Source organism: Sarcophilus harrisii, chromosome 4 (genome assembly GCF_902635505.1).
Source record: "Sarcophilus harrisii chromosome 4, mSarHar1.11, whole genome shotgun sequence".
Classification (NCBI taxonomy): Eukaryota; Metazoa; Chordata; class Mammalia; order Dasyuromorphia; family Dasyuridae; genus Sarcophilus; species Sarcophilus harrisii.
The window spans coordinates 462,899,574-462,916,135 of NC_045429.1; the positions used below are offsets into that span (position 1 = coordinate 462,899,574).

The 16,562-nt window shown below is 54.7% G+C and overlaps 1 protein-coding gene across 1 annotated transcript in view; it reads right to left on the minus strand.

Annotated features, from left to right (window-relative positions):
• Positions 1 to 2,713: 2,713 nt before the first annotated feature.
• Positions 2,714 to 16,562, minus strand: part of DIP2A (disco interacting protein 2 homolog A) — a 61,117-nt gene continuing 47,268 nt past the window's right edge. The window contains 11 exon segments of the mRNA XM_031968779.1: positions 2,714 to 4,607; positions 4,850 to 4,973; positions 5,474 to 5,648; positions 5,857 to 5,931; positions 11,823 to 11,880; positions 13,212 to 13,273; positions 13,727 to 13,756; positions 14,475 to 14,645; positions 15,630 to 15,798; positions 15,895 to 16,025; positions 16,319 to 16,428. Of these exon segments, the coding sequence (XP_031824639.1) occupies positions 4,355 to 4,607; positions 4,850 to 4,973; positions 5,474 to 5,648; positions 5,857 to 5,931; positions 11,823 to 11,880; positions 13,212 to 13,273; positions 13,727 to 13,756; positions 14,475 to 14,645; positions 15,630 to 15,798; positions 15,895 to 16,025; positions 16,319 to 16,428 (1,358 nt within the window). The 3' untranslated portion in view covers positions 2,714 to 4,354.

Consider the following 16,562-nt stretch of genomic DNA (forward strand, 5'->3'; position numbering starts at 1 on the left):
TTGCTCCCCCAACTCCTTCCCGTTTGCCTCCTGGCGCCCATTTCACCCCGTAGTTTGTAACCTAAATAAACCTTCCTTTTGGCAAAGAGAATGGCCTTTGTGAGTCTGTCGCATGTTTATCCTCCATTACCCCAACCCCATCAGCAGGACTTGAACCCAGAGCTTCTGACTTCTTATCAGGGATCGCCCGTAGCCACGGGGTCTCCAAGGTCCCTCAGTTCTAACTCAGATTCGTGGCCTTGAGGGATCCACGGGGCTCGGCCTGTGAAGGAGGCTCCGCCCCCCCAGGAGCCCCTCTGCCACGCCCTGCAGCCTCTCGGGTTCGGGTTCGGGCTCGGGTTCGGGACGGGCGATCACTTCAGTTCCACTTTTGAAGGAGTTGTTTTCTAAGTGCGTTTTTTCCTCATTTTGTCAAATCTGTATTTCAAGAAGTTCTCTTCAATTTTTGCACTTCCTTTCTGAAGCTGCTGACCCCCCATGATTCTCCTGCGTCGCTCTTCCCCCCCCCCAATTTTTCTTACTTGATCTAAAATCCTTTTTGAGCTTTTCCAAGAGAATTTGAGCGTGGGACCAATTCCTATGTGCCTTTGAGGCTCCCCGTGGGCATTCTGCCCCCGCTGTCCTCCCCTGGGCTTGTGTTCTGATCTTCCCTGAAGCCACGGGAACCTTCTATGGTCTGGGCTTTTGCTCATTTTTCATTTTATCAGCAAAATTTAACACTGATTAATTGCTTTTTTTTTACATTTTACCTTTCTTTACGACTCTAGAAGTGTCCTAAAACTGCCATGTTTTTGCTCACTTTTAAAGCTGAGCTCTGCCCCTAGGGCTTGGGGGACGGCACTGTCCCAAGCTCCTTTGGCAGGGGGATGGGGGTCTTTCCGTGCTAGGGCTGGAGGTGCTGGCAGCTTCGCCGCTGTGCTGGGTTGGTCTGGCCTAGTGGAGCCTGTCGGGCCGGGGCTGGAGAACTCACAGCTGCTCTGCTGAGCCCGGGCCCCCGGAGCCAGGACCAAGGAGCCTCCGCGCTGCGGTGTGTGCGGGAGCTCAGAGCTCCCTGCCAGATTCCTGCCCCATGTGTGCGCTGGCTCCTGCTCCCCTTTACCCAGCTCAGAGGGACCTTTCCTCGTGGCCTGCTAAATTATTTTGGGCTGAAAACTGGTTTCACTCTTGTTTTTTGTGAGCTCCATTGTTCCAGGATCCATCAGAGGCCCGATGGGTGGTGTTCTGAGAAACCGGGGAGGGGCGATCCTGTTCTCTTTGGGTCCTTGCAAGACGTCACCTTTGTGACTAAAGCTGTTTGGTTAAGTTGTATTTGCCATTTCCCAGCAAGGCTGCTGAATTCTACGGATCTTTCCCCAAGCTCAATAGCTCTCAGTAATTCTCTTGTACCATTTCTTGAGAAAAAAGGAGTTAAGTTTTTTATCTTTGCATCTGGCAGGTAATCAGATTTTTTTAAAAAAAATCCTTTTTTTACCGCACTACGGTTTCCCCAGTGTCCTTCCCGGTTTCCTCTCAGAGAGAGAGCCATCCCTTGTAACAAGTAGTATTTTGTAAAGACAAAACAAAAGGAGGCTGGTGGGAAGGCTCATCGTTTGATAACCAAAAAACAATCTAAAAATGGCCATTGTGAGGCCTTTGTGAACCTCCCAGCTCTTCAGAGGGACGGGGCAGATGGGATTCCAGCTTCTTTTTTACAATCTTAAAAATAGTGACTTCTGAGCTTTTGGCTTTTAGGTGCATCATCGTGATCGCGAAGGTTGTTTTCTTGTCTCCAGATGATTTGAATCCAGACTGCTCTGATTCATCACATTTGTAATTTCTTAGGCACTATCACATCCCGTGACGTTCACATACTCCAACCAAATATAATGTTTCCAGTTCTTTGGTGTCCCAAAAGTGCCGTCCCACATTTCTGGTGTCTCTTGGGGCTTCTTCTAAATAACCGTTTTGGTCGTGGCGTCGAGATGGAAGGTCCTGAGGGTGGAACAGCCGGGAGCCCGAGCCCCCAGAGCCAAGCGCGTCTCTCTGCTGGAGAGAAAGGTAGGAAGGGCAACGGGGGGGGGGGGGCGGGTGATGGAGGCACTTCTGAAGGCGGTGATGGAGGCACTTCTGAAGGCCTCACTCAGAGGAAGGCCGCGTGGCCTGTCCTGGGCCTTCGGTGGCTGCAGTGGTTCGGAGGGGGAGAGCTAGGGCAGGCAGACCCCCTTGCGGGGATTGCCGCGGGGCAGGCGGGAGGTGATGAGGCTGGATCTGGAGGTTGGGGGAGGGCGTCCTGGACGACTCCCAGTCTGGACCCCCAGAGACAGGGGGGACGGGGGCACCCCCACAGCGAGAGGGTCATAAAGACGGTTTTTGGTTTGGACACGTGGTGTTGTCTGCTGGCTGGGAGGCAGTTGGAGAGTTGGGTCAGCACAGAATCTGAGGCAAGGAGGGAGGGGTGAGAGAGGGAGGAGAGGCTGGAGAGAGCAGGGGCGTCCGAGGAGAAAATGACCGACAGCCGAGCGCGCCTCGGAGGCGGCCGGGAGCAGATGACCTCACTCCATGCGCGGCACAGGCCCCAGGAATGACCTTTCCCGTGTGACGACGGACTCCTTGACCTCCAGAGCCCGGGCTACCCCCAGCCCGGCCTCTGTGGCTCAGCACCAGGAGCTGGCGGCGGCAGGGGGCACGGGGCCTTACAGAATTTTAATGTGATTCAAAAGACTGATTTCCAGAGTCATTTTAAATGTTTTTAATGTGCTTTTGAAAATCTTACTTTACAAGGCAACTCGTCTTCCTGTCACCGATCTTTCAATACAAAAATCTTACAAGGCTTTATTTGCTATAAAACTACAACATAAAGTTGGGGTCAGGTGGTTCTTCTCCCTCGTCAGCCATCCCCTTCTAAGGAACGTCCGTTAGTCGGACCTCCGGGCTTCAAACAATAAGTTATACAATTCTGTACATAATTACACGAGGTCATTAGTTCTAATAAGCATTTGTATCATACACCACAGTCGAACACCGCGAGGACAAACAGAACTCCTCTGTAGGGGCTGCTGTTGGCCAATAAGGGACGGGCTCCACAATGGGCCCGCCGTGTCACGAGGCTCATCTGGTTTGGTTGCTGTAACCTGGAGAACCACCAGCTTTCTTAGGCACTGATCCGGGCCGACTCCTCACCTTGCAGAGAAACCTGGCGCTCCGTGAGCCCGTGCGTCCGACATCCCCCGGCCCCCCAAACCTCACCTTTAGAACAGAATTTTTTAGTAGCGTATAAAAATAATCTATTTGCTAGACTCGTGTCCGTCTTCAAACACTCGGAGTGGCTGGAGGGGTCCCCCTTCTTCTCCGATGCCCCTTCGCTGCAGCCGTCTCTCGGGCCGATATTCCAGCTGGTGAGTCGAGGGGGCACCTGGCCCAAGCCACGTCCCACGGCAAAGCGTGTCCAGCAGCAGCAGCGGGAGGGTCAGCCCGCCGAAGGGCCGCGCGAGCCCCTGTATGTGTGCGTGTGTCTGCGAGACAAGGTTTCCAGAGCTTCCCCTGGGGGACACCGGAACCACGGAGGCCTTTTCCAGGCGGGCCCCCCAGCCCGACGCCTCGGATCTCAGGGATCTGGAAAGAAACAAGCACCCCCCAAATTCCTGTGTGGATAATAACTTTCCCCACAAACATCGTGTCATGGGAACGAGTATCTCTGTCACGTGAAGTTCCGGACCCAAGCGGGGAAGCTGAGTGCGAAGGCTTCTCCCTGGGTCTGGCCCAGTATGGCACTATTAGTAAGGGTTAGTAACTTGGATTATGCAGAATTCACTTCTGAAGGGTTTCCATTTGGTAACCGAGAAACAAGAGTGGGCGTTCGGGGGGAGCAGCATGATACGGGGGGCCCAGGCCGCCTGGGTCCCGCTGACCCTGCCGTTTCCCCTTTCTGGGCCCGGCGCTTCCCTTTACGAGGAGGGGGCTGCACCGGTTTGCTTCTCTGGTCCCTTCCAGATGTGCCGGCGGACGAATGGCGCCATCTACTCCACGGGGGAGGGAAGAAGTCAAGCAACAACCCCACGAAGCAGCAGGGAGCGCGTCTCCGACATGTGCGATACAGTACAGGATACAGTAGAGAGCAAAGCCCCGAGGCACGTGCCAGTGCCAGCCCCCCCACCCCCCAGCACGACACAGCAGGGCCCACCCCTCCCCCGCCAGCCCAGGGCCCCAAACTGGGGACGTCCGGGTGCAGTCTCGGGCACATCTCAAAGAACTCCCCAGCGGGTCCCGCCAATCGTCAGAGAGGGCAGTCACTGAAGCCTGGCTCCCGACCCCCCGGGGGCTCTGGCTCCGACCAGGGGGCGCAGGATCTCAGTGCTGGGGCCCCGAGGCCCCGCCTTCACATGTTGTAGGCCACGTAAATGGGGTCCAGCTGGTCGGCTAGGAATCCATCCCGCAAGTGCATGCGCTGCTTTTCCCCCCGAGAATTGATGGGGATGACTCCAGGGTCCACGATGACCACCACGCCCACGATGAGAAAGTGCTCCTCGAGAACCACGTTGGTCACCAGGGCCACCAAGTCCAAGGCCTCCTGCTCGGGGCCTTCCAGCTCCACCACCACCACCAGCAGGTTGGTCCACGTAAACACGGCACTGGGAGAGGGAACAGAACCAGTTGGCCGTGGCCCACATGCTCCGGCGGGGCCGGGCAAGGGCCCAGAGGCCCCAACTAAAGGGAGAGTGACCCCTGAGGAACAAAAGGCCCGAGCCGGGAAAGGGCACCCAGGGCCCTTTGGTGTCTCCCCTGCAGGCAAAGGCTCCCCTGAGCTACATCCCGCGGCTGGGGGCCCGGCCCTGGCTCGGGGGTGGTCAGGCTCCGGGGCCCCCACCCTTACCACTCCGCAATGCTCTTGTGGGCCCTGATCACGGAGGTCTCGATGTCGATTGGGTGGTAGCGCATGCCCCTCAGCTCCAGGGTCTCGTCCAGAGAGCCGACCACATACAGGGCGTCGTGCCTCTCTGTGGAAAGGAGACCCCCCCCCCAAAGTCACAAACCCCTCTCGCTCCTGGAGCTCGGGACAAAGAGCGGGTCTCTCCAGTGGTTCAAAGACCCGCAGGAACTTGACTCTACAATGGCCTCAGACGGCAAACACAGGCCAGAGCGAGGGGCCGCCCTTCTTTCCCCTTCTTTAAAGTAAGAGGAGCCACTGTTCCGCTGGGGCTTTGCATCCCTAGGGCCGAGTACACATGAGGCGCCTCATAAAGGCTCAAAGGCTCAAGGGGCATTGATTTTCCCTAAAGGGAGGGAAGCCGCTCTCACTCAGTGTGAAGGGGGTCTCCCAGGGCTGGGGAGAAGCCCTGGTGCATTTTTATATCTTCGAGGGTCTAGGAGGCTATAGTCACCCCATTTTATCTTCGAGGGCCTAGAGGAGGCTCCGGTCGCCCCTTTCTCTCTGGCTGCCCGGACCCTTGGCTGTGCGCCCCAGGCTCAGTGCCGGCAGTCGGGCTGCCCCCCTTACCTCCGCTGGCATCGGTGAGATCTGTTCTCCGGAGGAAGCCCAGGTAGCCCGTCCTGGCCCAGATGGTCTGGGTGTCTCCGAAGCTGAGCCGGGCACTGAAGTGGTCAGCGTGCAGGGACTCTTCCCCATAGACCGTGTAGTAGCCCGTGGCGTTGTGGGGACTGCTCACCCAGATCTAGGGAAGGACCGGCAGAATCAGCACCCCCACTGGGCTGAGGGACAACGGAGCGAGGCACCCTTGGGGGCCACAGCTGAGGGACGGCAGCACCCCCGGGCCGAGGGCTCTCAACAGCCCCTCTGATCTGGAGCCCCCCCGGAGGACATGACCCCGAGGCTCGGCCCTGAGATCTCGTCCCCTCCCCAACCCCCAAAGCCAATCTTACCTCACCCAGGTGGGAGTCGCCGAGGGGGCCCTTCGTTTCTGTGTGCGCAATGATGACTTTGACCCCGGGAAGGATCTGCAAGTAAAAGAACCCGTCTTTGTTGGCAGAGAAGGCCCCGAGGCCCCGGGCGGCGCCCTGACCCCAGTGACTGACACCCATGACCCCGGTGACTGACGTCCATGACCCCGGTGACCGGCACCCTGACCCCAATGACCGGTGCCCTGACCCTGGTGACCAGTGGCCGCCCTCCTCTGAGAGCTCTGGGGAGACCCTCCTGAGCAGAGCAGTCCCGGGCATCCCGCAGGGTGCCATCAGCCGTCCCTCGCCCTCCATGCCCTCGTGGGCTTACCGGGGAATCGGCTCCTCAAGAGCCGGGCCTGCCGTGTTTTCTGCCCCTGGGACCTAACACACAGTTGGCGCTTCATAAATGCGCACTACGTTGCTTTGAGGTAGTGCAGCCCATGGCTCCCTCATAAGTTTTGCTACATTAACTGGCAGCCTGGAGTTAGGAGTTCAAATCCTGCCTGCTCCTTCTCCAGGCAGTGTCCTGGGTGGCGCCTCTTAGCTAGCAGCCCCCAGCCTGGCCCCTCCTGGCTGCCCTACGGGCCTGGAAGGGACCCCCCCCCCGACCTCACAAAGCGCCCCCTAAGCCGCGGACTCTGCGGGAAGCTGCCCAACTCCCTGATCTGGCATCGTCCTCGAGCCCCCGGACCCGTTCGGAGCTGTCTCCCCCCGTGAGAGCGGAAGCTCCAGGAGCCCAAGGGCTGTGTCCCCGGCTGCGCCCCCTCAGCCCCGGGAGGAAGAAGCCTCAGAGAGCTGAGAAGGGGCTGCGAGGGGGTCCGGGTAGAAGGGGGTCAGATGCCAAACTACGGCGCCAGGGGACCCGCTGGGATTCAGAGGCTGAGGAAAGGCTGGCAGCGGAGGATGCAAAGCTTTTACTTCTAAGCAACAAACCCAAAAATTAATAACAAAGACAATATAAAAACAGCATCATTTCCATATTAGTTTTAGTATGGACTCTAACCATAACCTATGACATGAAAAATCATTGTTGTAATTCAACTACAAAAACTAATGACCAATCTACGAAAGACACACCCCCTTTTAAAAATCATCAACCACTCTTTTATCGACCTCCCTGCTCCATCTAACATCTCTGCCTGATGAAACTTTGGGTCTCTATTAGGAGTATGCCTAATTATCCAATCCTCACAGGCCTCTTCCTAGCAATACATTACACTTCAGACACCCTCACCGCTTTCTCCTCCGTAGCCCACATCTGCCGTGATGTCAACCACGGCTGACTTCTCCGTAACCTCCACTCTAACGGGGCTTCAATATTTTTCATATGCCTATTTCTACATGTGGGCCGAGGGATCTACTATGGATCTTATCTTTACAAAGAAACATGAAACATCGGTGTAATCCTACTTCTCACTGTCATAGCAACAGCATTTGTAGGATACGTACTTCCCTGAGGCCAAATATTCTGAGGTGCCACCGTAATTACCAACCTACTATCTGCTATCCCCTATATCGGCACCACCTTAGCAGAGTGAATTTGAGGAGGCTTCGCAGTAGACAAAGCAACCCTCACATGGTTCTTCACCTTCCACTTCATCCTACCCTTCATCATCACAGCACTATCTGTCGTTCACCTACTGTTCCTCCATGAAACAGGATCTAACAACCCCTCAGGAGTTAACTCAGACTCAGACAAAATCCCCTTTCACCCCTACTACACCATCAAGGATGCCCTAGGCCTTATGCTACTACTCCTCGTACTCCTTCTTCTAGCCCTATTGTCACCAGACTTACTAGGAGACCCAGACAACTTCTCACCGGCCAACCAACTAAACACACCCCCTCACATCAATCCAGAATGATACTCCCTATTTGCATACACCATCCTACGCTCTATCCCCAACAAATTAGGCGGGGTCTTCGCTTTACTAGCATCTTTCCTAATCCTCCTAATCATCCCCCTATTCCACACAGCCAACCAACGAAGCATGATGTTCCGTCCAGTATCCCAAACCTTATTCTGAATCCTTACTGCTAACCTAATTACACTTACCTGAATCGGCGGCCAACCTGTAGAACAACCCTTTATCATTATCGGCCAATTAGCCTCTATACTCTACTTCCTACTAATTCTTGTCCTAATGCCACTCGCAGGCCTATTTGAAAACTATATATTAAAACCTAAATGAAGAGTCCAAGTAATTTAACCAAAATACTGGCCTTGTAAGTCAGCTATGAAGGTAAAACCCCTTCCTAGGACCCATCAAGAAGAAGGCATTACGCCCCACCATCAACGCCCAAAGCCGATATTCTATTTAAACTACTTCCTGGCAATTTGGAACTATGCCCAAAAAGTTATCAAACTGTGCATACCCTTTGATCCAGCAGTGTCTCTACTGGGCTTATACCCCAAAGAGATACTAAAAAAGGGAAAGGGACCTGTATGTGCCAAAATGTTTGTGGCAGCCCTGTTTGTAGCGGCCAGAAGCTGGAAAATGAATGGATGCCCATCAACTGGAGAATGGTTGGGTAAATTGTGGTATATGAATGTTATGGAATATTATTGTTCTGTAAGAAATGACCAGCAGGATGAATACAGAGAGGCTTGGCGAGACCTACATGAACTGATGCTGAGCGAAATGAGCAGAACCAGGAGATCATTATATACCTCAACAGTGATACTGTATGAGGATGTATTCTGATGGAAGTGGATTTCTTCAACAAAGACAAGATCTAACTTAGTTTCAATTGATCAAGGATGGACAGAAGCAGCTACACCCAAAGAAAGAACACTAGGAAATGAATGTAAACTGCTTGCATTTTTGTTCTTCTTCCCAGGTTATTTATACCTTCTAAATCCAATTCTCCCTGAGCAACAAGAAAACTGTTCAGTTCTGCACATATATATTGTATCCAAGATCTACTGTTATCTATTTAACATGTATAGGACTGCTTGCCATCTTGGGGAGAGGGTGGAGAGGGAGGGGAAAAATCGGAACAGAAGTGAGTGCAAGGGATAATGTTGTAAAAAATTACCCTGGCATGGGTTCTGTCAATAAAAAGTTATTTAATAAAAAAAACCTGGCATGGGTTCTGTCAATAAAAAGTTATTTAATAAAAAAAATTAATTAATTAATTAAAAAAAAAACTACTTCCTGCATCAAAAATTTTACTTCTTTTTGTCGCAGAATTCAATTTATATACTATCCCAGTATTAAATTTTTTTTGCAAAATTTTATTATAATTACAATTTACGTAAAATATGTATATATAAAAACTTACATATATATTAATGTAATTATAAATATTTATGTATACAGAGCATACATTTATAGTCCACTATCATATAATAATATACATATTAAGTATATAGTACTAAATACATTAATATAATATATTACTAAAAATTAATGAATACATGCATATCTTTAATTAATATAATCTATAATAGTACATAATACATATTATGTATATATTACATAAGGCATAATATGTTGGCGTACTTAGACGTTACATCCATGAATAAAGATCAACAAAGCTTACTCCTCTAGCAGAACAGCACCATTAGGAATACCTTTATCCTTCACTCACGAGAGATCAGCAACCCACCATCTGAAGACACACGATCCTTCAGAGCAAGCCCATAATCTGCGGACGAACCTTATTTCCTCTGACTGGCTATTGGTTGCTACTTCAGGCCCATTCGTTCCTAATTCAGCTTAACCATGCTTTTCGTAAAGGCATTTGTAATGGTAACAATGCTGTTTGGCCTCATATCGCGGCATCTTCAGTGATTGCTACGGCATTAGGTAGTTTTTAATTTTTATCAACAATTTTATTAATGTTTATCAACAGGGCGGGAGCCTGGGGGACGCCATTAAAAGTGCAGACTTACATAATAAGACCAACGACATTTCAACCGGACATCAACTGAGAATGAATATCGGACGCGTGCTTATTTCCAAAATGTGTTATTCAACGAATGATGATAAGACATTATATTAATTTAAAACAACGATGACATACAATGTTTAGATATTAAGCTAAGTATTAATTATCAATTAAATTAAAGACATAAGTAATCAATGATCGATAGACATATTATTATTATATTACTAAAACCGCACTAGACATGCGTTTATATTCCCCCTCCCCCACAATATGCAGCCCTCGACTAGATGAACCTATTAAAAGTGCATTTGTGTGAGTGTGGACACAAGTGTATGCGTATGTGCATATGTGCGTACGTACATGTGTACGTGTGTATGTGCGTGTTTAGATGAAAAGCAAAGACAAACAATATTTATAATAGCTTCTTACCACTAAACCCCCCTAACTAAATTTTATTGCTTCCGTCAAACCCCAAAACCGGATGATAGGCCTTTAGTATGGTAATTAAATACTGCAGAGAAATAGGTACTAAAACACATGCAAGCAACCGCCAAGTCTAACTCAAACCCACAAACAGCCGCTCACTTAAACTACTATAACTATTATAGGATATTATAGAAAGCACCTAACTGCCCTATAAACTAGGAATACTCCCGTTTTCCAACCCAAACCTAAAATTCTTCTTCATGAGAAAAAAAAAAATTTGCAAAATAAATTTAATACTGACATAGTATACAAACTCAAATTTTATCAAAATTTATCAGAATTTAATTTATTGTTTGTGTAGCTTAACGCAAAGCAAAGTACTAAAAATGCTTAGATGGGCTTTAATCGGTTCCACAAGCACAAAGGTTTGGTCCTGGCCTTACTGTTAATTTTTATTAGACCTACACATGCAAGTTTCCGCAACCCGGTGAGTATGCCCTTTTAACTTCCATTGAGTTTAAAGGAGCTGGTATCAGGGACATTTACAAAAGTAGCCCATGACACCTTGTTTAACCACACCCCCACGGGTTACAGCAGTGACTAACATTGAGCTATAAACGAAACTTTGACTAAATCATAATAAAAAGGGTTGGTAAATCTCGTGCCAGCCACCGCGGTCATACGATTAACCCAAATTAACAGAAGAATGGCGTAAAGGGTGTTTAAGCATTCAATCCACCAAATAAAGTTAAAGCTCAACTGCGCTGTAATACGCCCTAGTTGATATTAAAATACGCAACTTACGTGACTTGACCCATGCTGAAGACACTAAAGCTAAGGCACAAACTGGGATTAGAGACCCCACTATGCTTAGCCGTAAACTAAGGTAATTAAATTACAAAATTACTCGCCAGAGAACTACTACCCACTGCTTAAAACTCAAAGGACTTGGTGGTGCCCTAGACCCTCCTAGAGGAGCCTGTTCTATAATCGATAAACCCCGATACACCTCACCCCTTCTCGCTTATCAATCTATATACCGCCATCGTCAGCTCATCCCAATAGGGTTCCAAAGTGAGCAAAATCATGAAACCATAAAAACGTTAGGTCAAGGTGTAGCATATGAAGGGGGAAGCAATGGGCTACATTTTCTATGTTAGAACACAACGGATTGTCTATTGAAACAAAGACTGGAGGATTTAGTAGTAAATTAAGAATAGAGAGCTTAATTGAAATAGGCAATAGGGTGCGTAAACACCGCCCATCACCCTTGGACAATCAAAATGTAGCTTAAATAAAGCATTTAGCTTACACCTAAAAGATTTCAGCTAATCCTGACCATTTCCAGAGGGCGGAGGCCCAGGGGCTGGGGGACCAGACAGAGCCGCATTTGGGGTGTTGCCCACTGCTCACCCCCACAGGGCAAAGCTGACCTGCCTTCAATTTGCCCGTTTACTCCCATGGCACTTAACAGGTCCCGGGAGGTCTCTGCTCTGGCCGTTGAGGGGAGGGGGTCCGTCCCTTCCAGAAGAGGGGGAGGGAGGCGCTCGCAGAAGAGACAGAGGCTCACAGGCCCCTGAAGCCAGCCCAGGGCCTGCTGGGGAAGATGCTGAGCACGCACTTACCTTTCCAGACTCCATCAAGGGTAAACTGTGCGGAGAGCCCCGCTCCACCAGGCGCACCCTGAGGTGAACAAGAGAGAGCGTCAGCTAATGTTGGGGCTGCTACAAATCACCACAAGGGCCCCAAGAAGGCCCCGGGGCTGCACGTGGCTGTGGGGGCCTGGAGGGAGCCCAGAGGGTGCAGAGAGAACCTGGAGGGCGCAGAGGGGGCACAGAGGGGGCGCAGAGGGGGCCTGGAGGGTGCAGCAGGCTCCCAGCTGGGACATTTCTCTCCTCTTTAGGGTGAGTCTGAACAGCTTAGAGGTTAGAGAAAGACTAAAATGACATTAGCCTCGTTCTGGGAGCGCCCGATGGCTGTGCATCCTGAAGGGCCTCTGGGCCGGGCGGGAGGAAAGGGCTGGGACAGAGTTGCTGAAGGGGGAGGACGCAGCCAGGGGAGCCCGGGGTGCTCTGGGAGAGGGCTCCGGTCACAATCTCTGCTACCCTCTTGGGCCAGCCCAGAGGGGCCGAGGGGAAACCAAGAGGTGCTTGATTGGGGGGGGGGGTCCCACACAGAAAGGGGCACAAGCAGCTGGCCCCAAGGCCACACGGGGCGGGTCTGCCCTGCAGGAGGTGACCTCGGGGAGCCACAAATCAGTAACTAGGAGGAAAGGCAGAGGGATCTGGGCTGGGGAGTGGGAGGGGCTGAGCACTGATTGGGGTGCCATGGGGGAGGGATAGGAAGAGCAAAGTCTGGGAGCCTGGGGGCCAGCCTGGCCTGAGGAAGGAGAACACTGGGGGGACGAAAAGGTCAGTTCGTGGGCTGGGGGTGGGGGCGAGGGGGGAGACCCACTCTGGAGAGCTGGGATCAGTTGGCTGGCACTGATTAAGGACCTACTATGTGCCAGACCCTGAGCTTGGCCTGGGATGGAAAGGCAAAGGCCAGCCTGAGACCTTCGGAAGCTCCTCACATGAGGGTGGGGGAGGAAGGGGGGAGAGAAGCCAGGTCACAGGTTATGGCCAGAGAAGGAAGGGGAGGGGAGAGGGGGAGTCATTCTACGGCTTTCAGAAAAGGCAAGACAAAAGGCCCAGGGCGCTAAGCGACACAGAACTCCCAGGTGCCAATGGGTCCAGCTGGCAGTCGGGGCCGGGCAGGGGCACGGGCAGGGGCCCGGGCGGGGGTGGGAGTGCCAGGGCGCCGGATTAAGGCTCTGCTTCGGGCAGGGGGCGCTAAGTCTCAGGGGCAGCTGCAGCCACAGGGCAAGGCCTGGGAGGCGCCCACCTAAGGCCATTGGAGAGAGAAGAGGGACAGTGGGAAGACAAAGTCTAGCGCCTGCCATGTGGCCATGGAGGCCGCTCTCACCAGCACTGCCTGGGGGGGCCCAGAGGCCGGAGGAAGGTGGGCGGGCCTACCTGTCATGGCGCAGTGCCCGCATGTCGACGTACACCGTGGTAGGGTCGGGGCCGGCCGTGCCCTGGGGACAAAGGAAAGCGAGGACTCTTGAATCAAGGCTCCCCAGGATCCATCTTGTTACACAATCTGAAACCAGGCCCTCGCCCCTCCGAGTACGGCGGAGTGGCTGAAAGCGCGGGAGGGCCCGCACCCCCCTGACCACCACAGGGCAGCCAATGGCACGGAGCGGCCTCGAGGCCCTTGGCACCCCTGACCTGGTGGCACCTGCGGGACTGTCGTCCAGAGCGGGGTCGGGCCTGCCATGTGCCCAAGGGTCACCGGGGAGGCTCCTCTGAGCCACAGAAGGGTCCGTTTTCTCTGGCCATGAGCCTGGCGAACACCCCCTTCTTCATCTTGCCCCAAGAACGCGCAGGCGGGAGGCCGACCCCCCCCCCCCCAGAGCCGTGTCCCCTCCCGGCGCCGAGGGCCCGGGCAGGCGGGGGCAGGCGCGGCACATGCACACACGTCACCGTACCTGCTCAGCCAGCTTTCCCAGCCTGTTGGGCTGACAGAGGGGCCACAAGCAGAAGGAGCAGAGGCCAGCAAAGGGGAGGGACAGAGGAGAAAGCCCAGAGGAAAAGACAGGAAGGCAACAGGGAACAGGAGACACACAGTCAGAGAGGACCCGGGCGTCTCCCGCCAAGATCCGGCTCGAAGTGCCGGCAGCCCACGGGATGCCCAGGCCAGACGGGGACGCTGGGGGGGCCGAACCGCTTCCGGCCCCTAACAGAGACTTCTCCAAGAAACGGCACAGGGAAGACGGACTCAGACTGGCAGCCGCCGCGCTGGGGCCGCGCCCCCCCCTTCCCAAGGGCCCCCGGTGGCCACGAGCCGCCAGAATGAGCGGCGGACTCGGGGGCTTCTACCCAGAATCCCGTCAAGCCAACGGAAAGGGGCCTGGGACCCGGCTTCTGCCCACACAGTCTGGGCGAGTTGCCCGAGATCCGAGACTTGTAAACTAGGGCTCAGGAAATACTAACAACAGGAGGGAAGGAAGAGGAGAAACCGAGGAAGTGGAACGAGAAAGGCCTTTAAGACCAAGGCCACTGGCAAACCCGGGGGGAGAAGGCCTCGCTCTGACTGACTCTTCCTTTTCTGAGGGAGCCCTCCCCCGGCAGCAGGGACCCGTGAGCCCTTCCCACCGCCAGCCTCCTGGGGGCAGACACACCCAGGGTCGGGGGAGCCCGGGGGCTGCCCTGGAGGTGTCTCTGGGCCCCCCTCACCTGGAGGCAGATGGCAACGTTCACCCGGCAGCCGAAGGTGGTGCTCACGGCGCGTGCAGACAGGCCCAGGTCCTTGAAGAGCTTGGAGAAGGACTGGGTGAGCGCGATCCGGGGTCGCTCCTCCGCGACCACCATGCAGGTGCGCACGCACGACAGGTTCACGCTTTTGGCCTGTGGGGGGAGGGGAGGCGGCCGTGATTCGGGCTGCTGTGCACTGGCTGGGTGGCGCCCACGGGTTTCCTTGGGGACTTAACCCCAGGTCCCAGGTGTGCCCTTCGACCCCTGGGGAAAGGACCCCCGTGTGTGAAGGTGTCTGTGATGGTGGCGGAAAAGGAGTGGAAAAGGGGCGCCCCTCGCCCAGGGGGCGGCTGGACCAGTTCCAGGTGGGAACGGAAGAGAACATCCTTGTTGTGCAAAAACTTCAGAAAGGCCCGGGGGGTTTGCACAAGTGGGGGCCGAGAGAAACGCACGGGACCCGGAGGTGCTGGTGCACAGCAACAGCGAGAAGGGGCCGGGATCAACAACACAAGCGGGTCAGCGATCCGGGCAATCCCGAGAGAGCTCGGGCAGAAAACGCCGTGGGCCTCAGGAAAGGGAAGTGAGGAGCCGGGACGCCGCCCGCACACGCCAAGCTCCCTCCCGGCGTGATTCAGAGCCAACGTGCGCTTTAGAAAGCCGATATACGCGTGTGGCCAGAAAAAAACAAGACAGATAAAAGTAAAGAGAACTAAGATAATAAAGCAAAGCTGCAAAGGACATTCTCCGTCAGGGCCCCGAATGGAACATCGATGTTGGTGTCAGGTCCTAACACCCGGGGCTGGCAAGTGTGTGGGGCATCCTTGGCACTGAGGCTGGTCCCACCGGCTCCGGGCTCCAGGCCTTCCTCCTGCTGCGGCCGCTGCCCTCTCAGGCCCTTCAGGGCCTCCCTCCTTGTCAGTCCGTCCAGCTTCTGTGCCGCGGGGCGGGCGAGACCCTCACAGGCGCGGGGATGCCCTTGGGGATGTGTCAGAGCAAGCCCCGGAGCTTGGGAGTCGGACGTCGGGGGGGGGGCAGTCGCTGCCGGCCATGGGCAGGGGCGGGGGGGAAGGAGGGGGCAGGAACACCCTGCACTTGGCCCCCGGGGCATGATGGGCCCCTGGGGCCGCGGTCACTCACCCTGAGGAGATCCGTCTGCGTCCCCAGGCCTTTGGTGCACATCTCCATGACCGAGTAAGAGCAGAAGGTGACACGCACGCGGTACTGGCTCACGGCCGACAGCCACAGGGACACGTTGTTCTCGAGCTCGAGCGGAGGCACCAGGAGCGACTGGTGTCCCGAGTAGACACTGGGGGACACAAGGCCGGGGCCGCCGGTCGGACTGGGAGCCGGACCGGGCCCCCCCGCCCTCCCTCCCAGGGGCCTGGGGTGGGGGGCTGCGAACCTGCACAAGCACCAGAGGGCGAAGCCCAGGCCACAGTAGGGGTCCAGGCAGACGGCAATCTGCCGGGACGGATACAGCTCGCACTGAAGCTTGATGGACCGGCATAAGGCACTTGTGGCCGCGTGCGACATCTGAACGGACAAAGGGCGCGGGTCAGGACGGGCCCCGAGGGGGGAGAGGGTGCCCGGGGAGGGGCAGGGGAAGGGGGCACCCGGAGACACAGGGCATAGGCCGGCCTCCTCCCGGAGGATTCTGGCACAGATGCTGTGGCTGCGTTAAAGGTAACGGGGGCAGCCTGGGGGTCCATCACTACGAGGCGTCCTCGCAGCCTGGGTAAGAATTACAGCCCCGGAGGCCTTCAGGGGCCCGGGGGGGGGTGCCCCAAGACCACCTGGTCACACTCGCACTCAGGGCTTGGGCATACCTTGACTCCTGCCAATATGCCCGTGGTGGAGACACTGAAGTCTAAGTACGCCAGCGTGTCGGGGGAGGGCGGCCGGAAAACACTGGCTACTCTCTTCTTTGGGAGGTCATCTGTCACAGCAGAAAAGGGGCCCATGAGGGGCGGGGCAGGGGCTCCCAGGAGGGGTGGATCAGGGGTTCCCTGGGGGGACCCTGGGAGGGCAGGTCACACCAAGCCAGGCTGCCTGGGGCCCAGGGCCCAGGCG